Source organism: Bombus vancouverensis, chromosome 15 (assembly GCF_051014615.1).
Source record: "Bombus vancouverensis nearcticus chromosome 15, iyBomVanc1_principal, whole genome shotgun sequence".
In the NCBI taxonomy this organism is placed as follows: Eukaryota; Metazoa; Arthropoda; class Insecta; order Hymenoptera; family Apidae; genus Bombus; species Bombus vancouverensis.
Window position 1 is genome coordinate 3,111,381 of NC_134925.1, and position 23,474 is coordinate 3,134,854.

A 23,474-nucleotide genomic window follows, 5' to 3' on the forward strand; every position below is an offset into this window, starting at 1 on the left:
ATATAGACGGAGAATTGTAATTTTACATTATGTATGTATATCATATACGGTACTATCTTGTTAACTGACTGTTTATTAAAAAATTAGAATTTCGCTCCTAGAAGAAACTTCCAAGGAATGGTGGGGATAGCAATGATCAGTTAATAAGGTAGAATTCCAGCCAATTAACAAGACAGTACTGTATCTAAATAAACATTTATGTAACCACGCGTGACAATGAGGGTTCTTTGACTGGTTATTCGAATTAAACAATTTCAATCTAGATATTTGAAAGAAGTTGAGGAAGAAGTAAAATTAAACATATATACAGTCACAAGATGTATTACTGCCTGATCTGAGAGAAATTAACGGAAACAATGTACACGCAAAGAGAATATATCTGTTCCGGCGAGGCGAGGGTGAGAATAGCGTCCCATTTGTACGCTATGTCAATTTTAATGTCAATGTTATCCTTCGTCGCTCCTAAGTGTATATTTTGTACTGAAATCAGTAATCGTAGGAATAAGGAATACAGTTACATGTAGAGCGATAGGGGATCAGGAAATTATAATTTTCAAATGCATTTTAGCTAGAATTCACCTTAAATTTCTATTAAATGTTTTTCCATGCGTACAAGGCATTTGCGGGCATTTAAAACTCTAAATGTGACAATTGTAAATGTACAGTTTAACGTAAACTTAATTTACGTTGATAAACAAGGATTATTTTCTATTATCATTTCCTTCAAAGTAAACATTTCTCAATTTCTCAAAGTATTTACATATTCGTTTCGTTTTTCTTATTTTTAATTTTCAACTTACCACGCTCGCAAAGCCTTCGATCCTACGCCGAGGAAGATTATTGTGATTGCGACCTCTGTTTTGAATCTTACAGTAGTGTCTGGTTAACTGGCTATAGATATCTCCACCAATTCTTAGAAATGACACCGTGGAGTGTCTCTATATAGTACATAGTTAAAATAAATGTATCAGGCCAATTAACAAAGCATTACTGTAATCGATTCGTCGGAATCGTCAGTATTTGGTCGGATTAATAATTTAAGCCTAGATATCGATTAAGAAATCATAAAGTAATTTTGAACATTTCATATTATAACGTTCTGTATTAATGAACGTCAAACGTATAAATTTTTTCAAAACATACAAGTCAAATCTTATGACTAATTATTAATATTTCTATATTAAAATTAATTCGCCCCAGCACGATTTACGTTTCACATTTGTAACTATTTCGCATATTTAACTTTTCTATTGCTTTGATTATATCTTACGATTAATGAGTTATTTTCAATCTTCATATTCATAAACATATTTTCAAATTTAAACACTTTCAATATTTGAACATGTCAGGATTTAACAAATATATGATGGACGGCAAGTGGATAATGCTATCGAACTTTGACAAACATCAAGTTTTGTAATTACCTTTAAATATTACGTTAAATGATATTTTGAGGATCACAGAGAAACTAAAGAAGTAAAGCGATTGTTCGAAGGTCTCAGTTGACAATCTATATTGATTTTCGGATATCTTGATGAGCGTTAATCGAAATAATGACATCTATGGCAGATTTCATTTTACTCGTCTAAGATAAAAGCATAGCTGTATATACATATATATCCATACTGCTTCGAGAAATATGATTTTTATCTTAAGCTAAATTTTAATATTCTATTTTCAAAAATGCACAGGCGACAAATAAATTTAATTTTTAACTAAAATTGGGATTTTTTAGAACTGTATTTCAAACAATTATATACCCTTTTCATTGAGGCATAAAAATGTAATGTCTAATCTCCAAATTAAAAAATGTTACATTAACCCCTTCCCGTACTGTAGCGACTCAGAGTCGCGATGAAGATTTTGGCCCAAACACGAATATCACGAGCCTGACTCGCGACCAGATACTTGGACCAAACGTAAACATAACAAGACGAGCTCGCGAACTGTTTCTTTGCCCGTTGCGATCGTGACTGAATGTTAGTTCCTGTTTACGAGCATCAGTCTGGTCTGTTTCGTCGAACTAACTGGCGCGGGAAGGGGTTAAATTAGAAAAGTTTTATTTCTATCTCTTTTTTGATTCTTTTATCATACAGTGATTTGTGTTAAAAAACTTGCCATCTATATAATAAATAGGTTACATCATAATAATGAAAGATATTTGTATAAAAAATTACAGTCTCTGATACAATACTCTTCTCTCTCTTAAGGATATATGAATCTCTTCTATTTACAAAGTGATTAAAAATACAAATGGTTAAATATATATCTATAGTGGCGTTGATAATGTTACCATCGCAGTTTTTATTTCATCATAAAGTTCTTTATATTCTTCATGTTCCTTAATAAGTACCATAAGACTGCCTCTTTTCACACCCATAGCAGCACCAATGTCTTGTCTCGAAGGTGTGTAGCAGTATGGGATATTTTTGTCTTCGCATACAATTGGTAAGTGACACATGATTTCTATTGGAAATACGTCTCCAGCAAAGACTACCAATCTAATAAAAATACACAAATACTTTCAAATAAAAAGTCTTTTGATCATTAAAATTATCAGAAAATCTAATTACAGTTATAAATAAAAATTTATTTTTACCCTTGTTCTCCTTTGCGAAGATGCTTCTGAACATCCTTCAAACCATTTCGAAGATAAGATTTATGCTTTGCAGCTGAAATTGTTATATTACAAATCATAAATATACATGCTTCACAAAGATGTTTTACTATTCAACTGTTTTATAAAAATACCTTTTTTAATACACTTATAAATTTTTTTGGTTAATTTTTTTGGGGCCATGGGTTTAGCTATAAGGCTTGTGTATTTTAATTTTTCTTCGTATTTAAGTTCTGTATTATCACCAGTCTCTGTTTCTCTCACACTATCGTCAATTTCCTCTTTTATTGTTATTTGCTCCATATTTTGCAATAATAATAACGATTTCCCGTTCGAAAGTTTACTATACCTTACCCACGTGCCCTTACACTCACTTAGAGGTTAGAGACTAACCTTCGGTACTAACAGACTAAGCTTCGATACATACAGACTAACCTTCGATACTTACAGACTAACCTTCGGTACTTACAGACTAAACTAACCATAAAGTACATTGTGACAACAGTAGAGGTCACGCTATTTTCAAAACAAAAATGGAATTTGTCTTGTGTTAATAGAAAATCTTTAAAGCATGTTGTTATATGTCTTTTTAAAGTATAAAAATGCTTTTCAACTTCTGTGATCCTCGTTTAAGACCAGAAATTCAATGCAGTACTGTTAGCACAGAAGGATATGAAGTCACCAATTTAATAACTGGTACTGATAAAGGATTTTTAGCATATGCTTGTATCAAGCCTCCTATAAATATCGACGTTACTTTTATATGTAACATACGTATTAATCACATTTTAATTTGGCCACAAGTTGGCTCTCAAAAGTCATCAGGTTTTCAATTATATGCTAAGACTAGTAACGATGCCAGTGTACCGTACAGTTTACTAGGCACTGAATTTTTAGACACCACGCACACTGGATTATTGTTTTGTCCAAGTAAACATGAATCAATTCCTGCACCAGCAAATTTTTTGAAATGTTTTACAAAATCCTCCATGCAATACTTAACAACATGCATAAATAGCTTAAGAATTTGTATATGTAAAACAAAGAATTCAGTACCTGCATTAGGTAAGATAGAAGTATGGGGAACAGTGTCACCACGTTGTGGTAAAGATACTATAGCCAGTATTTCTACTTTATGGTTCAAACAATCTTGCTTAGCTGAATCTATGGAAAGGTCTGAAAATGCTGAATATAAAACACCTGTTACTGATACAGATAATAAGTAAATGTGAAATTATTTGCTAGTATATATAAATTATATTATTTATTAACATTATATATCTATTATACTTGCTTCAGGGAAATATTGGAAACAAATCTACAAGTTCCAGAAAGTTTTTTAGATGCCATTACTTACGAAATCATGACACAGCCAATTCTCTTGCCAAGCGGAAAAATAATTGACCAAACTACATTACTGAAACACGAGGAAACTGAAGCAATATGGGGAAGAAGATTGACTGATCCTTTTACTGGTTTACCATTTAGTGAAAATCGCAAACCTGTTATAGCAAGTGCTTTAAAAATAAGGATAGACAGGTTTTTGCTTGAAAATTGCAATAATGAAGAAATAAAAAAATTACCAAGAGTGCTAGGTCGTGCATTGCCCTCTGATGGGAATGTAACAGATAAAACGGTAAAGGAAGTTCCTAATTATTTGTTAAAAAGAAATATAATTCAAGCTCCAAGCAATAGTAAGCCAAAGTTTCATTGCTCTATAGTAAGTTCTGTAAAAGCAGAGAAGAAACTTTGTCATAAATTGCCAGTTGTTATAGTGTCCCAAAAACGAACTGTTTCTGCTTTAACTAAACCAGCAAAGAAAAGAGTGACTGCCGATTCTTATACTTCAACTATACCTCTGTCTAAAAACACAGAAGGGGAACAAAAAAATAATTCTATTGATATAGTGGATCTAACTGTTGATAATGAAACAGATTTCGATATTAATATAGCAGTACCTAATTTAAAACGTTTTAATAACATTCCAAAAAAGAACGAGACAAATTCGAAATTAATTACGTGTTCCTGTTGCCCTAATGGCATTTTTTACCAGCTTCCATGTAAACATGTTCTATGTAGAAATGTCTTAACATCGATTGAAAATAACCAATGTACATCTTGTAGCATGCCTTATAAAAATAATGAAATAGAACGGATTTATGAATGAATTGTGTAATGAACTTATTATTACTAACGTAATGCATTTTATTTAGATAAATTAACTAGTTGGAATATATGCACAATTAATGTAACATTAATTAATGAATTACATGCAATTAATACAAAATACCATATTTTGAATATAGTCCTCCCTGGTGGCATTAATAAGTAAAATCTTTAACTGATTCGCGACCGGATACTTGGGCCAAACGTAAACATAACAAGCGGAGCTTGTACACTGTTTTTTTGCCCGTTGTCTGGTCTGTTTCGACGAACTAACTGGCACGGGAAGGGATTAAATTAGAAAAGTTTTGTTTCTATTTCTTTTTTAGATTCTTTTATCATACAGTGATTTGTGTTAAAAAACTTGCCATCTATATAATAAATAGGTTACATCATAATAATGAAAGATATTTGTATAAAAAATTACAGTCTCTGATACAATACTCTTCTCTCTCTTAAGGATATATGAATCTTTTCTATTTACAAAGTTATTAAAAATACAAATGGTTAAATATATATCTATAGTGGCGTTGATAATGTTATCATCGCAGTTTTTATTTCATCATAAAGTTCTTTATATTCTTCATGTTCCTTAATAAGTACCATAAGACTGCCTCTTTTCACACCCATAGCAGCACCAATGTCTTGTCTCGAAGGTGTGTAGCAGTATGGGATATTTTTGTCTTCGCATACAATTGGTAAGTGACACATGATTTCTATTGGAAATACGTCTCCAGCAAAGACTACCAATCTAATAAAAATACACAAATACTTTCAAATAAAAAGTCTTTTGATCATTAAAATTATCAGAAAATCTAATTACAGTTATAAATAAAAATTTATTTTTACCCTTGTTCTCCTTTGCGAAGATGCTTCTGAACATCCTTCAAACCATTTCGAAGATAAGATTTATGCTTTGCAGCTGAAATTGTTATATTACAAATCATAAATATACATGCTTCACAAAGATGTTTTACTATTCAACTGTTTTATAAAAATACCTTTTTTAATACACTTATAAATTTTTTTGGTTAATTTTTTTGGGGCCATGGGTTTAGCTATAAGGCTTGTGTATTTTAATTTTTCTTCGTATTTAAGTTCTGTATTATCACCAGTCTCTGTTTCTCTCACACTATCGTCAATTTCCTCTTTTATTGTTATTTGCTCCATATTTTGCAATAATAATAACGATTTCCCGTTCGAAAGTTTACTATACCTTACCCACGTGCCCTTACACTCACTTAGAGGTTAGAGACTAACCTTCGGTACTAACAGACTAAGCTTCGATACATACAGACTAACCTTCGATATTTACAGACTAACCTAACCATAAAGTACGTTATGACAACAGTAGAGGTCACGCTATTTTCGAAACAAAAATGAAATTTGTCTTGTGTTAATAGAAAATCTTTACCTGCCCCCAGGTCACCATCAACAATACAACAATTCCTAGCAAGGACACAGTCAGATACCTGGGCATGACCCTGGACAGGAGACTAACTTGGAAAAATCACATCACAGACAAAACAAAGCAACTCAAGGACAAACTCCAAAGATTCTATTGGCTCACTGACCGTAATAAAACCCGTCTGGACCTGCGGAATCCAACTATGGAAAACAGGAAGTAATTGCAACATTGAAATATTTCAACGCTTCCAATCGAAAACGCTAAGATCCCTTATAAATGCACCCTGGTATGTTACCAACGAACTAATACATCGCGACCTCAAGATACCCACAGTCAAAGAGGAATAGCAAAATATAGCGACAGATATAGCAAAAGAGTCAACAAACATCGTAACCCCCTAATTACTGGATTACTTGATACGTCGGACCAGATTCGCAGGGTGAAGAGACACTACCCGTTAGACCTAAACACTAGATTTAATTAGATATTTATATTAAGTAATATTTACTTATTTACAACACTTATAAATTATACTTATCTATAATAAGTATTAACTTATTATAAATAATTAGCCATATCAGTGCGCTACGCCAGAAAAAATTACTGAAAATTCTCAACGCGAGAATTGATTGTAAATATTAATAAATAAAAAAAAAGTAAAATCTCTAAAGCATGTTGTTATATGTCTTTTTAAAGTATAAAAATGCTTTTCAACTTCTGTGATCCTCGTTTAAGACCAGAAATTCAATGCAGTAATGTTAGCACAGAAGGATATGAAGTTACCAATTTAATAACTGGTACTGATAAGGGATTTTTAGCATATGCTTGTATTAAGCCTTCTATAAATATGGACGTTACTTTTATATGTAACATATGTATTTATAACATATGTAGGTACTGAATTTTTAGACACCACGCACGTTGGATTATTGTTTTGTCCAAGTAAATATGAATCAATTCCTGCACCAGCAAATTTTTTGAAATGTTTTACAAAAATCCTTCCTGCAATACTTAACAACATGCATAAATAGTTTAAGAATTTGTATATGTAAAACAAAGAATTCAGTACTTGCATTAGGTAAGATAGAAGTATGGGGAACAGTGTCACCACATTGTGGTAAAGACACTATAACCAGTATTTCTACTTTATGGTTCGAACAATCTTGCTTAGCTGAATCTATGGAAAGGTCTGAAAATGCTGAATATAAAACACAAGCATGTTCTATGTAGAAATGTCTTAACATCGATTGAAAATAACCAATGTATATCTTGTAGCATGCCTTATAAAAATAATGAAATAGAACGGATTTATGAATGAATTGTGTAATGAACTTATTATTATTAACGTAATGCATTTTATTTAAATAAATTAACTTGTTGGAATATATTGTGCACGATTAATGTAATATGTAAATAAATGTAATGATTACTTTTAATAAATATATAAGATATGAAATATCTTATTGCACCCTGTAAACTTCAGTTCGAAACCTTCTTTGTACAATATAATTCCGGTTTCCTACATAATTAATGAATTACATGCAATTAATACAAAATACCATATTTTGAATATAGTCCTCTCTGGTGGTATTAATAAGTAAAATCTTTAACTGATAGATGACGTTATTATGTTTAAACTACAGCACTGTGTCAGTTTGTACCAATGTTAACAGTTATTAATTTACATGTAATTAATAATTATGTAGGAAATCAGAATAATATTATACAGACAAGATTTTTGAGAATTAAAGCTTTGATTCAATTTTTGAACAATTCAAAAATTCACTTTATAGATCGAAAAATTTTATTTTTTAATTTCGTGATAGAGATTAGTTTCATCATTTTACCGTTAGATGGTTATAGTGTTTCATTGTCCACCAATTGATAGATTTTTTAAACTTGTTTAAACCAGGGAGAATATTTACATAAAACTAATCTGAATTAATTCCTTACGCCCTAAACTTTCATTTGAATTCTTGAAAGTTAAAAAATTTTATTTAGGAAGCAAAAATTTGGATTTTTAAAGTTTTGTCAGCTGTCGATTAAACATAAGTACAGACATACAAAAATTTGGATAAGGCTTCAAATTTTGTATGTATATATGTTTATATATGGTTCTTAAGGTCGTTAGATTTGTTTTTTTGCGCTCTACAAGGATATCGACAAATAAATATATATATATGATTTTATTGAAAAAGATACTGATGCTCTTGAAGTTCCATTAAAAAAAAAAAAAATGATTATAAAAAGACCTATTTCCACTGTTGCGTGTGATACTTAAAATACTTTGTCCTAAGAAGCTTTTTATACAACAATAAATAAGGCAGATATTTAGATGATCTCATTTAGCTGGATTAATCTGTATATTAATGAAAATGTATCCACCATACTTAAATTTGCACACATACTTTCATGATTTTTCTACGATATGTACATTATATACGTTATTTAATAAACAAAGTTTGTGGAGAATTTTTCATGATACAAATTTTCATATAAAAATTGAAAAAGCATTTCTTATGTAAGAATATTTCTTGTGCATATCCTATAATGTGTCGCACATTATAGGATATTCTTACGAAATAAAATTCATAAATTTAAGTCCATTATCCAGAATAAGATAAAAAATGTTACCAGAGATATGTACATATAGATATCGCATAATTCGGATTTGTTTCGGACATACATTTTTCAAAAAATTTCTAAATCGAAGGCATAATACTATTTTATCACTTTTCATGTTTTATAAGCGTCAATCACTGTTTCTACTTCTGAGTAAAGAAAATACTCTAAGATACTCTATTTATTCATTATAACACTGTAAATCCGCTACCTTGACTCTGTCGTTTAGCAATGTTAAACAATGATAATAGATAGTTACGTGAGTCTGGAGAAACGTAAAATGTAAGTGTACGATCAGAATTGGGAGTGGTATTCTCAAAAATATCGGACTGTACATCGCTATTTGTAGAAACGCTAGCTAAACCAGTACTACTGGTTCGTACATATTCCGCCACTCGTGCTCGCATTTCTCGATCCATCTATAAGAAAAATTTTAAATATAAATATTATACCTAATTATGTAATAGAAAAATATATATACCTAATATAAATATAAAAATATATCATACCTCGTATGGCGCTGGAGATATAGATCTGTTAGTTTGTGTTGTCTCAGGAGAGCAGTACAAACATATTGTTGATTCCAAATGATGATCAGCACTCGTTAGATCTTTCAATAAATATATCCGTTCTACGTTATCTTCAGCTGTATTAACTAATAATAACGCATGCCGTGTTAAAACTAACGTTATAGCACGACTACTGCCTTGTTGGATCACGTAATCTGCATTAGTAACATGCAGGATATTCCCGTGATTATTTTCAAGTAAGGGTAACAACCACCAGGCATATCTAATAATTGCATTATTATTTCCGGACGTGTATTGGACTACTGGTCGTTGTCGAGGCTGTAAAGATGTATTTATTATCAATTAATTTCATTAATAACGTCTAAAATAAATTCCGTGAAATTATTCACCGAAGGCAAAGAATTCCAGCCAGCTCCTTGAAGTAATCCTTGTCCTGTCAATGCAACTAGTTCTGCAGCCCCACTTAAAGGTTTCGTAACTACTCCAACTAGTCCAAGTCCAACGCCAGTCACGATACTTTTGGTTGTTATTTCTCCTGACCAAACTTGTTGCAAAGGATGATGTGCCAAACCCGCAACTGCGGCTAAAAATTAAAGAAGAAATTAAACAACATGAAGTACTGAATCAAAAAGAAATATAGCTATATATGTACCAAGAAGACTCATTCCAAGTCCTGTCAATCCTTGGTATAGTCCTTGTGCCATTCCTTGAGGACGCATTCTTCTAGATTCTTCTTGCCGCTGAAGATGTTCCTCATCGAGCGTTAAACGATCCAAATTTCGTGCTACGCTAGATGCTAGTTTCGTTACAGAGTTTAACGTACCTGTGTAATATAAAATTATAAGTGAATTTTGTAGTTATGATAGATGTTTGTATTCATTAATACCTGCTGTAACATGTCTCATCAAACTGGCAGAACCATGCGTTATTCCAACGATAAAACCCCATGGTCCTTGCAACAGGCCTTGGAATGGAAGGGAAATAAAATCTCTAAGTCCTGAACCAAGAGCTTGTGCTAAGCTGCCAGGAGAACCTAATATTTCTAATGATCCTACTACCCAACCTAAGGCACGAATATTTTAATATACTATAATATAAATTAAAAAGTAATATAATATTAAGAAATTTGAATAATATTACTTTCATACCTGCTCCGAATATAGCACCAGATAAGTAATGCATTGTGAGAGCATTGCCAAGTCTATAAGGTGTAGTTAAAATATTTTTCTTTTCAAAAGTACCAAAATATAAAGGAGAATGGTCTAAAGCCACGTATAAACGTACAGAGGTATGAACACTTAATAAGATAGATACTGGATCTATCTTTAAATTTTGTAATCTTAATGGGGCGCTTAATATTCTAGCGTAAACCATTATGTAATCAGGAATGTATACTCCAATAGTTGAAACTAGTGTTCTTGTCTTTTTCATGTCATCTGGTAGCAAAAATCGAGGTGGTGCCATCGAAGTTGCATAATTTAATAATTGTGTTATGTATGTATCTTCAATGTAAGCACTGATTGGTGCAATTTTTATATGAAGATCTTTTGATGCTGAAAACATTATTAAGAAAAAATTAATATTTGTAGAATAGAAAAGAGTTTATTAAACACATTTAAAAATATTAAATACCTTTTAATTGCCCTTGATTTTCTAGTATATAATCAATCGCAATCAACGAATTTTCTCTTATTTGTTCTATCTTATTCATTAAACAACTGCTTGTATAAAATGTTGTTTCTTTCATCATAAGCGGACTTTGACTGATTAGTACTACTGGAAAATCGAAACCCCCTTGATCAAATAGCTGATTATCTAACTGTAGATCTCCTATGAAAGCACGTAAATTTACAATTTTAGATCTTGCATTAATAGCGACTATAACATCGGTCATAGACAAGCTGGCCACTTCAATCTTTTGAGCATTTTCATTCATATCATGCATGATGATAATGGTAACTCCTCGGAGACAAATGGTCGCAGACCCTTCTTTAGAATTATTCTCCTCAGTATCCTTTGTATCATCATTTACGTTAGCTTTTACATTTTCTATATCAGTTATTAACTGTCTTAAATTTAGCTGTGAAGAAGTTTTAGTTTCTGTAGCTATAGTTTCGTCTTGTGCCGAGAAGAAGGTTGTTACCGAAGTCGAGCTCTCAGAACTCTGTACATTTATGACTGGCTGACCATCTGGATCAGAAGTAAATTTATCATGCATCGCCACCATATCTTTCATTTCGCTTTCTTTTCGTAAAAGTCGACTTCTGATATCCCTTGCAGACACTTCCACTTGAGATATTGGAACAATATTAATATAGGTAGTGTAACAACGATTCTGCATGATTAACTTTACATCTCCATAGGATGGTAGTCGTACATACTGATCCACTGGTGCACTGGATATGGCGGATAAATTTATACCTCTTGACCATCGCAATTCTTTATTTCTGATAACCTGGTCATTATAATTGTTCGTTACAGCAGAAAACAGAAGTATATTCGATACATTAGTAACTGGTGCATCAGGTAGTCTGTTACTGATAGATGGAATGGAATAATGACTTGTTGCATTGCTTTCTATTTCACAAATCCATGTAAAGTGCAATGCATCTGGTATTATCCCTTCTGCTGTTTCATTAGCTTGACCCAATAGGATTTTAAAAGCACAGGTGTTCTCAATCAATAATTGAGGATGATAATCCATATGAATCATTATGTACATTGTACCCCTATCTTCCTGTATTGTAATGACTACAGGCATGGTGCTAGAGCCATTTGGTATAGCAACACATTTACGACTCATACCCTGGTCAACTCGAATTGGACAAGACCATTTGTGCCCTACGCTCAAAGATATATATAGTACAAGAGGTTCTACAATGTCTTCCATGTATAATGTATACCACTGTGTGATCGGAATACCTTGTTTTTGATCTTCGGATGGTGAAATATTAAGGCTATAAGGAGTAAGATCATTGGGCAATTCAAGTCTGGTTGCATCTTCGTGTACCGCCAATGTTGCTATGCATAACTCTTGAGATGTTAAATTACTAATAACGTGGCTACTCATTATACGCACAAGACGCATATCTTCGTGCATACTCGAATTAATGCTCATGAGTGAGACACTTGAGCCGCAGTCAACACATGATTTAATGTTTCCTGTGGCAGGGATGAGTCCACCAATTCGAGGCATATAGAAACTTTGACTCCAATCAGGTCGATCTAGCTGTAATGCTTGGGATGTGTAGAACGTATCACCGATACCGACACACAAGTGAAATGTGCCTTCCAATTTTGGTGGTGTTACGATTCCATAGTGAGGAATCTGGCAAAGTTCGATGTCTTCTGATACAAGAGATAAATGACAGCCCATGGAATTTAACATAAAACACCAAGGCTGCAATTCTAATAATAAAGTACTCGAAACTAATCCAGCATCTTGGTATTTCACTTGTACGTGTGTTTGTGGTTGTTCAGCGGATATCCATTCCTCAAACTCATCTCCCTGGAATGGCCATTCCGTTTTATCTTTCTGATTTTCAAGATCTTGCAAGATGCTATCGATATCTTCGACTTCCGGTCTTCTAAAGAATTTCCTTTGATCTACAGAACTGTACGATAATGGCACATACGGATTAGATGTAGAAACTCCGGTTTCTAATTGAAATGTTAGTTGGTGGAAATGTTCAAATGTTCCAGGACAGTATAGTTGCTGTCTTTCACCCCGACCATTTACCATTGTGCATAAAGATATTTTCAACGAAGGTGTATCCATTTGTACCCTAGCTGGCACTGGTAAATGCGAGCGAATCATGTAAAGTGGGCTAAGTACAGCTAATACTTTGGTCTTATCTTGAATTATTTGCGTTATTATCCGCACCCAAATGCTTAAAAATTGGCCACGTTCTTGTAATGGAACTTTAACAAGCCATGGTTGCCCCCACTTGGCATTTGGTTGAAGGGGTATATCTCCTGTCCAAGATAAATTTGGAACATTGGTAAATCGTAGACGTATTGCCATTTTCTTGTTTCCATCAAGTATAACTGATGGTGGTCGAGTTTTACCAGAAACGGAATAAATATCTTTTAATACAGTCACCTTTGATCCCACGTCAGCTTCGTACTTGACTAATCTCATTTCGAAATTGTCTATTAACTGATTTGAAATTACAAGTTGACCAGAAAATGTTATAAGCTTTTGTGTAGCTGAAAGTGACGTAACGCTTACGAATGCTGACGCTTTTGTAACAGAATTACTGAATTCAACGGCTTGAATTCCATCTACACCAACAGAAAATGATTTGCTCCATAACCAAATATTTTCTTCTATTGCTATTCGTAACATTTTGTTGCCAATATTTCTCCATGAGTAAAAGATACATTGCCTACTTTCCAATAATATGTTGTCTCCTGTACCACTTTGACCAAAGAGGATAGGCACATTGCTATCGTTAGCTATTACATAGCGTGTGAATAGAATAGTGGTTTTATTTTCTTCTTCTAAAGATGCATACCATAAATGCATCGAAACCACAAGTGTATGAGCTATTGTTGGACTCAACTTTAACGCAAATGGACTGCATGTGAAGGATACATCCGTTTTGTCAGATAGCGATAATTGCAATCTTGCTTCTAAAGGATCTAGTATTTCTTGCATGGTTAAATGACCATAATCTAGTATATGTACTCCAAATATTCCGCTAATATCAATGAGCACTGAGCCGTCAATCCATCTATTAAGTACGAGTATAGCTCCTTTATGTTCAAAGGTCATAAAACATTGCGTTTCGGGTATTGTACCTTTTAAAGTATAATTCTTCAAAGGTGATTGTAAATTGTTATACGTAATTGTACTAACGTGATTGTACATAGATACATGAATAGTGCCAATATTAAGTGCAGCTTGTATGTTAGGTATAATTGAAGAATTGAAATACGAATCGATGCGTAAACAAGCTGCAAGAATCCGGGCTGAGATTATGGTTTTGGAAAAAGGTCGATTATTGTTTGATAGTAGAACTACGCGCCATATACAAGCCACTGCTCTTGCTGGTGCTTTTTCAGGAAGCTCTAAACGATAGGAATCTGTTTCTGATAGGTAGAAGTCGGCATATCGCTGATAGGACATGTGACAGTCGCTCCAATATTCAAGAGCGCACAGTACTTTATCGACGTACCCAATATCAGAATCTAGTGTCTAAAAATATAAAAAAATTGTTTAAAGATTAAACTAAATCCTGTCTGTTTAAAATATTACTCTTGTGAAAAAAAATGTTTTGTTCTGCTTACTTCAAATGGAACTGGAGATATATGTATTTTAGTTAATGTTCTTGGTTGAGGATACCTCCAAGCCATTGATTGTTGGGGGTAAGTGAAGAAAATAACCTGATGAGTTAAATAATAGGACAAAATATTAAATATCTCTTTAAAGATTCTACTGAAGAAGCATATGATATGAAACTTACTTGATATGGGAATGGTAATTCATCTGCATTTCCATTCACAAATTGGAATGCACCTGCTTTGAGATCATCCTTATAATGTTGTTCAGTTGATAGAACAATTTGTTTCTCATTACTTCTACATGTCGAAGATGATCTTGTCAATTCATTTAATAGTAGTTGGAGATCATCGATAACATTTTTTATAATTTTTATTTGTTCTGGTCCAAAATCTAAATGGAGACTATCACTGTCTGCTTGTATTTGTATTTGAGGAATAGAATCGACATTTAACCAAGTCTCCCAAAGCAAACACACTGTAATATTACAGCACCATGGATTCAAGAGTACTTTTATGTTTCCATTAAGAATTGCAGATATGATAAAGGAGTCTACAGATGTGTTAGAATATATTCTATCAGGTCTAAGAAGAGATGAAATATTTCCGGATAACGAAGCTAAACTAGTTATTATTTCGGCGCCGGAATCGGTTTTAAGGGATACTACAACTTGTTTTGTGCATATATTCATATCAGGCCAATTTAATTTTTTTAATTTCATTGTTGGAGATATTTTCATATTGTCATGTTGTTCTGATATTGTTTCATACTCTTTTATAAAGCATGACAATATCTTACTTTTTATAATATATATCTGATTTAGCCTCGATAAAGAGAAATAAATTTTTGTAGGTCTACCTACATCTATAAAAAATTGTGGATTCTTCCCTATAGTTTTTTCGTATTTTATTGTTATAAAAGATGGGGGAATGCCTGTATCTGGATGTAAATCTCCATTTTTTGTTTCAATCATAAAAACTTTAAAATCCTTTTCAGTTGGTATTGAAATTAATTCTTGTTTGTCCTTGTCCCCAAGTGCCATTGTTATATCGAAACAAGATACCTGCACTTTTTGCGATGGATGCTGTTGTGAAAAATAAATATTCGGTTGATTAACCATTATGTAAAAAAGCGGTTGTTTCTGACTTTCACCCTCATCTTCTTCAACTTCATTTATGTCTACTTCATACTCTGTGACTGCTTGATGAATATCATACAACACGAATGTTATTTTTCCACAGTTCACCAGAAATTCAAATGGTAAAAGTATTGAAGTATCTGCAGATATTGGTTTGCCAACGATTGTGGAATTTATGCTAGATGTTTCAAAGTCTATACCGCTATCCTTGGTGACATCAACGTCTATGTCATCACAAGATTGTTTTATCCAAGTAATTTGTTTAATACTCCCGGCAGTCGACAGAGGTTTCTGTGATGTACTGACATATGTATTTGCACTTTTATGTCGTTCAAAATCTTTCAATAATAAATTTTTTAATTCATTATTTAAGATTGAAATCAACTGAATCTGGTCTAAATTTATTGTTACTTCAATATCTGTGATACAATTTACTTCAATTGCACTTCCACATACTGTAATATCTGGTTTAAATAGAACCGGCGGTGCAATGATTAAGCACAAATCGAATTTCGATAACAGCGGAAGTGTAGAGAACTGCCGCTCTAAACTACTTCCATGTCCAAGTTTATTCCATTCTAACGCAGGATTTTCGTTCATGGTATATAAATATGATTGGGACATTTTCTTATTTATAGTCATTTGATAATTCTTCCAAGTAGTTGTATGGGCACATACACTTTTTATATTAATCTGATATTGTCGATCTTCTACAGCAGAACCTGGTATACTTAAAATATTTGCTTGAGCTGCGAGTTGATATATATCTAATCTTAAAGGTGTTCTGCAAATCGGATTTTCTGCATGGGGTGTGATACGAATTCCGTCCAATTGAATCATTAATAAATCATGTTGGGGTTTGAATTTTGTTATGTTTGAAACTGGTAGCATCAGTCTAAGTCCTTTAAAGTCCAGATATATTAATGGTAACATTTCATTATCAAGACTAGTAATGCTGTTTAAACGTGTTGTTACATTTTGTTCAGAAGTTTCCATTATATCTTTTTCAACAGATTGGTAGAGACCCGTAAAAGGTTTTATTAATTGCATATATTTACTAACTATGGTAAGCGGTAAAATTATGTCCACCATTTGTATTTTTATAACTACTTCGGAAATATAACTATTAGCAGATAAAGTTGTTTCTGTTATTATGTCTTTCTGAAACTGCAAAGAAAAATCAGATATAATCAAAATATTATTTGTTTTAAATGTTAAATACCTTCTGACTCTTATGCCGTTTATAAGTACCCCATCGTGTGTGAACATTCCCCGATTTTGCTCTAGTGAGGGTAAAACTTAAAAAGCCGGAATCGTCACCTTTTTCTAAACTGTCTTCTCTTCCACAAAGAACCGCACCTACATACTCACCGATATCCCAAGTTGGTGAATTCAGTGGTCTATTAAAACATAGATTTTAGCATAACATAGATTTTTTAATTGTATGAAGTATTTTTCCACGTAATGGTGTACCTTGTATAATGAAATATAGTGGCTGTTGTAACTTTATTTTTTAGCTTAAAATAAATAGGTTGCAAGTCTAAAGAAGTAATAATATCTTCCAATTCAAGTACTAATTTTAGTGAAGATAAAGTCTCTTTCTCCGTGACGTATAATTTAATCGCAATTTTTGTTATAGTCCATTGAATCCATGCTGTCAAAACTAATTCATCGGAGTCTACAAAATACACGATATTATATATAAAGGTACGCTTAAATATACGCTTATTTATAATGTACCTGGTGTACTCTCATCTTTTGAAGTTGAAAGAGTCGAGTTTGTAGTTGTATCTTCGGGATATAGTAATTGTGTTGGTGTAGATGGAGTTTGTGGTACAATAGGAAGAACTACTTGTGCTTCGGTATTTATTTGAGTACTAGCTATAACACTTTTATTATTACTAGTTGTAATTTGCAAAGCGTTTAAAATACTCGAGATGATTTTACTCGTGAAAACTACCTAAAGTGAATATTTAATTCATATAGTTGTATAATAATATGCCAATATTTTATGTCTTTCGCGAGTATCGGATAAAATGATTTTATACCTGTTCTTCAGAGATCGAAACAATAATAGGAGAATTATCAATGTGAACACAGACACCCAAAGCAGCTAAAGTACTTCCTCCAGATGGAGATGTTACGATTTTTGTGGTAAGAGCAACTGTAGCATTTACTGATACTTTTTTAATGAAGTTTTTTTGTGTCTGTTGTTGTAACATGTAACAATGGAAATCAACAAGGCTTAATGTCCATGGGAAACTTTGCAATTCTGAAATAAATCACTGTGAATGTGATCATCACTGTGAAATCAAATAGTGTTTTTTGATGTATTGTTTATTACTTACTATTCGTCCACATTGATTTCGGTAATTTAACAGGTAATTCCTGAAGGTAAGGTGCGAGTAATTCAAAATTTATATTAGATGAATGAACGAGAAGAGAAGGTAATTTTATGATCAATATCTGTAACTTATTATCGCTTTTTAATGCTTTGTCTTTGGCTTCTTCTATACCTAAATTGATTAATGAAGATTAATATTATAAAATATACAAATATCTAATTTTATAAAGCTTGTATATATATTTACCATATGCACCAATACCACTCATTGTGATTGATGGTATGTAAATAACAATATGTCCAACACATCCACTTAACACAAGACCACACCACCATGGATACATTTCTGCTAATCTGGCCAATATTCCCAAATTCTGTAAGTTCTATCATAGATTAATTCTTTCTAACTAATAAAAACATTATGCAAATAATTAATAAAAAAAGACGTTAATGTTTATTGGACGTTACTTGAAACTTCGTCATTATCAACCGAAATAATAAGCAATGTACCTGTCTTCCATTTTCGGATTTAGAATCATGTTTTTTTTGCATTTCATCATTTTGTACAGTTTTTGACTTTTCCGTGGCTATGACGGATTTTCGTTTTTCTTTGTCTGAGGAGCTATGTACACTTTCGTGTAAACTGGGAAATGTTTTTTTCTTTGTACCAGTATCTGATGACGCACCTTCAAACTGTTGGATTTCGGGTCGAGTGGTACATAAGGTACCTAAATTATAATACGTAACACGATATTCTAGCCATTTAAAAAGTAATGGATCAAGTGAAGCCCTGATATCTGCCATTTGAAGTGAAATCAAAGGTGGATGCGTTTGTCTTTCAATACTTTGCGGGAACTGTATTACAACTGTTAGTAATGATTTGTTTTCTACATCACTAAAATATAAAAGATATTATCAATTTATTTATAACCAGAATATTTAAAGGATACTAACCAGTAAATATTACTTTCTGGTCCTGAAAATATAAAGGCTTGCTGTGACTCATTGAGTGCAAACATTTTTACCGAACTTATATTTAATTCATTTGATATTGTAACCAAAGATGACAACTTTTTGCAATTTACGTTTTCCAGTAACAATTCTAGATATACAGGGTCTAAAATGTTTGTGATATATAATGTTTAAAAAGTTATTGATCAATTGATATGGTAGTATAGTACATACTTGTTTCTTGACAAGCATCATTGAATAAAGAGGAACAAACAAGAGGATTAGTTGTATCACCAGCGTCAAAAATTGAAGTTAAGATAGATACAGCAGCCATTAGCTTTGCCTTTGTTCCAGTAACTGTAATGCTGTCAATATGTACCGCGTATATTTCATGTATTAAATCGACATTTTTCCAATACTGCGGATACAATAATTTCTTGATTTCACATTCGATGGAGTAGGGCATTATTATTGATGTATGGCAATTTTTCGTCAAATAAAGTTGACTTCTGGTTCCATTTACCTAGTTAAACGCGTATTTTATTATACAATTATATACAAATAAAATAAAAAAGAAAAAAAGAAAAGAAAAATAATCGCGCATACATTGAAGTAACTTCTCCATTACCTGCAATGTAATAATCTTATGACACTGATTAAACATTTCAGTTGGAAGATCAGTCTGTTTGGATGCACAAGCTGCAAGCCTAAATGGATATAAAGGTTGAAGTATAGTTACTATTGCTTCATCACATTCAATACTCATGAAAGGATCGTCTGTAAGAGCAGGTGTTAAAGGCGTCGTCTAACAAAATAATATGAAAGGAATAAATAATAGTAACATAAAAATTATTTATTATGTTTATTAGACCACTTAGTACTTACTCGACTTTCAACTATCTTTCGTTGTCGTGGAAGTCCAGTAATAGAATGATCTGCCAATTGCAATTGAAGTGAGGCTTTAACTATTATTAATTTTGTCTCAACCATAGATACATTTTCTCTTAATGCTTCATATTCTTCCAATGTAACTGGGGGGAGTTCATCTACGAGTGGATCTGCAATTTATACATGATAATTTTCTAAACAAGTTTTTTTTTCATATAATTGTAATTGAATATATACCTAGTTTTGTAACCAGATAAGGATTGTAATCATAATTTGCAGCAGCTTGTTTTATTGTTTCAATACGATGAAAAACACCCGAACATAATCTAATAGTTAAATCGCCTATAATATATCTCATTACTCTACGTTCGTGGAAATTACTGAAAAAGAATTATAAGTATTTATATTACATTTTTTTAATTTTCTGAGAGAGAGAGAGAGAGAGAGAGAGAGAGAGAGAGAACTCAGTTACCTATATTCAAAATTAGACCCAAACTCTGCCAGTTTTTCAGGTGTTATGTCATCTGGTAATTCGGTGCAATGAACGTAATCCATGGAGAATGCGGGACATCGTTCTATTAACCGCTCCTCTACGCATGTTTTATAAAACTATTTATTATAAAATCTAAAATTATGAATATAGATTCAAAGTTTTATTACCTGAAGCTGTACATAGATAATAATATATTCCTTGTTTATATTCCCGTTTTCTTCCTTTATTCTCCACTGATTCATCATCAAATAATGAATCTTTTAAGTACCGAGTATTAAACTTGCCAGCTACTAAATACAAAGGTGGCTAAACAAGATAATTTATTATATTATTCGTTGCAGTTTGAATAAAATATACTTAGAAGTTATAGTATAAAATATTACTTGTGCCCCATCGACTACTTCAAGATGACCACAACTACAACTTCCTCTTGGATATACGCGTATGCAACCCATTCCAATTTGAAAACTAGTCATTGCAATTCCTTGGAGCAATGTATCCACTACCACACCATTTAATCGCAATGTTAAAAACGATTTATACCGAAGTTTACGGGATTTATAAAACAATTGTTCTTTAACATTTTCAACTGTCTATATACGTAAGAAAAAATAAAAATTATTTACTTATATTTTATTTTCCCTGCTTATCTTATTGTAGATAAATACCTTAAAAGTTAAAGTCGCATCTTGTACATATACGCCTAAATGAATGGTATGTCCAGAATAAGCCATTTGCTGCTCTGTAGACCAGTCATTTTCCCAATCAATAGGTAACAAAGATGACACCATGTTCCAAGCCCATCCACCCCATCCTGTACTGTCTGCAGCAGTTCCACTCACATGATCTGTATCATCTATAATATTAAATACCGAAGTATGTATATAGAAATGATATCATATAGCTGTATCTTGTATGGAGTAAAATGAAACAAAACCTTGTATACTGTCCTCCCTTTCTTCTACAGAAATTAACGATTTTTCTTTACTAGATGGAAATTGCTTTGTTTGCAAAGCCATTATTAAGGCAGCTAATCTAAGTAACATTGGTACTTGTTGCTCTGTTATACTGAATTCCATTTTTTGGCAATGAAGATCTAATCGTGTAATTGAAGCTTTTCTTGCAGTATTACTATGGTAGTTTATGATTAAACGTATTATAACCGAACATCGATATAGGACAGGATCCTAAATTACAAAATAGGATATTTTTATATTCTTATCTTATTGCTAAAAATTTTCAGTCAATTGTAATAAGTAGTTAATACCTGATATATTTCTATTTTCCCAGATGCATCCATTTTATCTAAACATAATGTTAAATCTTGAATAGTAATAACTTTCCTAAGCATAACTTCATATGTGTTAACATCTGAAAGGAAACATGTGTATGTATTTAAAATATACTGTTAGAAACTCTTAGAAACATAATATGGAATATATACCTGTAAATGCTGGTTCCCATTTGTTATCAACAGTTTGCATGCTTAAAAATCTGACATTGACACTAAGAACAATATCTTCTTCCACATATTTTAGAATTAAATTATTACAATTAATTGTTATGTTATTTACAACTTTTGTTACTATGCTTTTTATGTATCCAGGGGGAGCTTCTTCCCTAGAAATTAAATAGTAACAAATACGAATGATTATAACACAATAAGTGGTTTTAGTAATAATAATAGGTTGCTTACTGCGGTATCTCTTGCCTCCTCTGTAAGGTGGTAGGATTGGTCTCCACTTTATTATCATCTTTTAATTTTAAAATGCATTCTGAAATAAAGATTAAAGTTTCACTTCTATGTATTTAGTTTTGTAACGAGTGTCAATCATGTTATCCAATACTTACCTATTGTATTAATGGTAATCACAATTGGCTCTGAAGTAATTTTTACCCAAGGAACATGAATAAGTAATTCATGTATATGACCACTAACAAAAACAAAGGGAAGATTTAGTTGTTCTTCCAAAACTTCTAGTCGTAGATCAAGGTTTTGAAATGATGCATCACCACCCCATAAGGAAACCTGAAAATGAGATAATAAACACATGCGAAGAAAATAAATATAGACTCATTATTATGTAAAACATATATACATACCTGAGATTGTTCTGGTTTGAAATTTTTCACATACTTTTCAACATAACTGAGAATCACTGGTGTTATATATGATTCCAATTTGAACATTGTGATTGGTATCTCAATACATTCCACATACTCTTGTAGGTTTAATAAATTTATGTAAATCTAAAACTCTCTAATAATTTATTTTTTTAGTCCGTCAATTGATTAAATATGCTTACCAAATATATTGGTAGAAGTAACAGGTATAATAATAAGAAAAAATGAATATTTGACCACTTATAATATTTAAAAATGCAAAAGTTTATCTGGAAATGGTAAAATTATTTAAAGATTAAAAGTAAAATATAGATAATTATTAACTTTAACATAGATTCAATATATATAGAAATACAATATAAATAGCAAAGAAAGTTTAATACAAATATTTGACAAATTTACTAACAATACATTTTCATTCTTAAAGCAATTGAATTTTGAACATTTTTATGAGGAAAGTGAAATAGGGTTAACAGAATCAATAGTCGCTTTGAAAAACATATTTTATTCTTCTTTCATATTAATACGAAGACGAATATTATAATATGCTATTATTAAGTGTGAAGAAAATACATATTAACCTTATTAAACATCGGCAGTTGGCCATGCATTAAATTCAAGTATAAAAATATATTTTAAAAATACATATCTTGCATATTTCGTAATGAAATTTTAATTTAATAGAAAAAGAAGCAATGCCACTTTGAATGATTTACAATTGACTGTTTTTGATCGTAATATTATTCCTTGTAGATATAGTTTTATTTATGCTGTCTGCTGTAACCTTTCTAATTTGACGTGCACTGCAACTGCATGTGCACAGTAACTCTAATGCGCATGCTTATTGTTTTGAATGCGCATCTCCGAATGAAATTTTAAATTGCTTATTTATTTGTGCATAATTATCTACGA

The 23,474-nt window shown here is 31.9% G+C and overlaps 4 protein-coding genes across 5 annotated transcripts; 1 reads left to right on the forward strand and 3 right to left on the reverse strand.

The window, feature by feature from the left end:
- Positions 1 to 305: 305 nt before the first annotated feature.
- On the reverse strand, positions 306 to 2,920 carry LOC117164472 (H/ACA ribonucleoprotein complex subunit 2-like). Its single transcript, XM_033347535.2, has 3 exons — positions 2,752 to 2,920; positions 2,600 to 2,672; positions 306 to 2,501 (listed from the first exon to the last, which is right to left on the reverse strand). Exons 1-3 carry the CDS (start codon positions 2,918 to 2,920, stop codon positions 2,270 to 2,272), a joined length of 474 nt encoding a protein of 157 aa, XP_033203426.2. The 3' UTR covers positions 306 to 2,269.
- A 152-nt stretch (positions 2,921 to 3,072) lies between these two features.
- Positions 3,073 to 4,904, forward strand: LOC117164470 (RING finger protein 37). The gene is made up of 2 exons (XM_033347533.2): positions 3,073 to 3,839; positions 3,917 to 4,904. The coding sequence occupies exons 1-2, from the start codon at positions 3,220 to 3,222 to the stop codon at positions 4,782 to 4,784; spliced, it is 1,488 nt and encodes a 495-aa protein (XP_033203424.1). The 5' UTR covers positions 3,073 to 3,219; the 3' UTR covers positions 4,785 to 4,904.
- Positions 4,905 to 5,086: 182 nt separating this feature from the next.
- LOC117164474 (H/ACA ribonucleoprotein complex subunit 2-like) lies at positions 5,087 to 5,950 on the reverse strand. The gene is made up of 3 exons (XM_033347536.2): positions 5,782 to 5,950; positions 5,630 to 5,702; positions 5,087 to 5,531 (listed from the first exon to the last, which is right to left on the reverse strand). The coding sequence occupies exons 1-3, from the start codon at positions 5,948 to 5,950 to the stop codon at positions 5,300 to 5,302; spliced, it is 474 nt and encodes a 157-aa protein (XP_033203427.1). The 3' UTR covers positions 5,087 to 5,299.
- Positions 5,951 to 8,684: 2,734 nt separating this feature from the next.
- Positions 8,685 to 22,727, reverse strand: Vps13B (vacuolar protein sorting 13B). 2 transcript variants are annotated; one of them, XM_033347525.2, is made up of 31 exons: positions 22,542 to 22,727; positions 22,290 to 22,467; positions 22,135 to 22,213; positions 21,883 to 22,058; positions 21,706 to 21,809; positions 21,376 to 21,625; positions 21,107 to 21,294; positions 20,822 to 21,031; positions 20,606 to 20,744; positions 20,418 to 20,535; positions 20,183 to 20,325; positions 19,943 to 20,115; positions 19,686 to 19,862; positions 19,292 to 19,580; positions 19,061 to 19,223; positions 18,617 to 19,001; positions 18,354 to 18,480; positions 18,111 to 18,278; positions 17,811 to 18,034; positions 17,503 to 17,722; positions 17,236 to 17,440; positions 16,985 to 17,162; positions 14,809 to 16,929; positions 14,633 to 14,728; positions 10,973 to 14,540; positions 10,489 to 10,893; positions 10,227 to 10,403; positions 9,993 to 10,163; positions 9,730 to 9,923; positions 9,320 to 9,658; positions 8,685 to 9,229 (listed from the first exon to the last, which is right to left on the reverse strand). In XM_033347525.2, the coding sequence occupies exons 1-31, from the start codon at positions 22,626 to 22,628 to the stop codon at positions 8,999 to 9,001; spliced, it is 11,283 nt and encodes a 3,760-aa protein (XP_033203416.2). In that variant the 5' UTR covers positions 22,629 to 22,727; the 3' UTR covers positions 8,685 to 8,998. The 2 variants fall into 2 exon arrangements, with proteins under 2 accessions (XP_033203416.2, XP_033203415.2); XM_033347524.2 differs by having other exon boundaries at positions 18,354 to 18,489.
- Positions 22,728 to 23,474: the final 747 nt, after the last annotated feature.

Coding starts and splice junctions, on each gene's coding strand:
- LOC117164472 (XM_033347535.2), bottom strand. CDS start 2,920: ATGGAGCAAATAACAATAAAAGAGGAAATTGACGATAGTGTGAGAGAA. Junction 2,673..2,751: donor TTATAAGTGTATTAAAAAAG/GTATTTTTATAA, acceptor TAACAATTTCAG/CTGCAAAGCATAAATCTTAT. Junction 2,502..2,599: donor CTTCGCAAAGGAGAACAAGG/GTAAAAATAAAT, acceptor TATTTTTATTAG/ATTGGTAGTCTTTGCTGGAG.
- LOC117164470 (XM_033347533.2), top strand. CDS start 3,220: ATGCTTTTCAACTTCTGTGATCCTCGTTTAAGACCAGAAATTCAATGC. Junction 3,840..3,916: donor GTTACTGATACAGATAATAA/GTAAATGTGAAA, acceptor TACTTGCTTCAG/GGAAATATTGGAAACAAATC.
- LOC117164474 (XM_033347536.2), bottom strand. CDS start 5,950: ATGGAGCAAATAACAATAAAAGAGGAAATTGACGATAGTGTGAGAGAA. Junction 5,703..5,781: donor TTATAAGTGTATTAAAAAAG/GTATTTTTATAA, acceptor TAACAATTTCAG/CTGCAAAGCATAAATCTTAT. Junction 5,532..5,629: donor CTTCGCAAAGGAGAACAAGG/GTAAAAATAAAT, acceptor TATTTTTATTAG/ATTGGTAGTCTTTGCTGGAG.
- Vps13B (XM_033347524.2), bottom strand. CDS start 22,628: ATGTTCAAATTGGAATCATATATAACACCAGTGATTCTCAGTTATGTT. Junction 17,163..17,235: donor ACTATATTTCATTATACAAG/GTACACCATTAC, acceptor ATGTTTTAATAG/ACCACTGAATTCACCAACTT. Junction 9,230..9,319: donor TATCTCCAGCGCCATACGAG/GTATGATATATT, acceptor TTTTTCTTATAG/ATGGATCGAGAAATGCGAGC.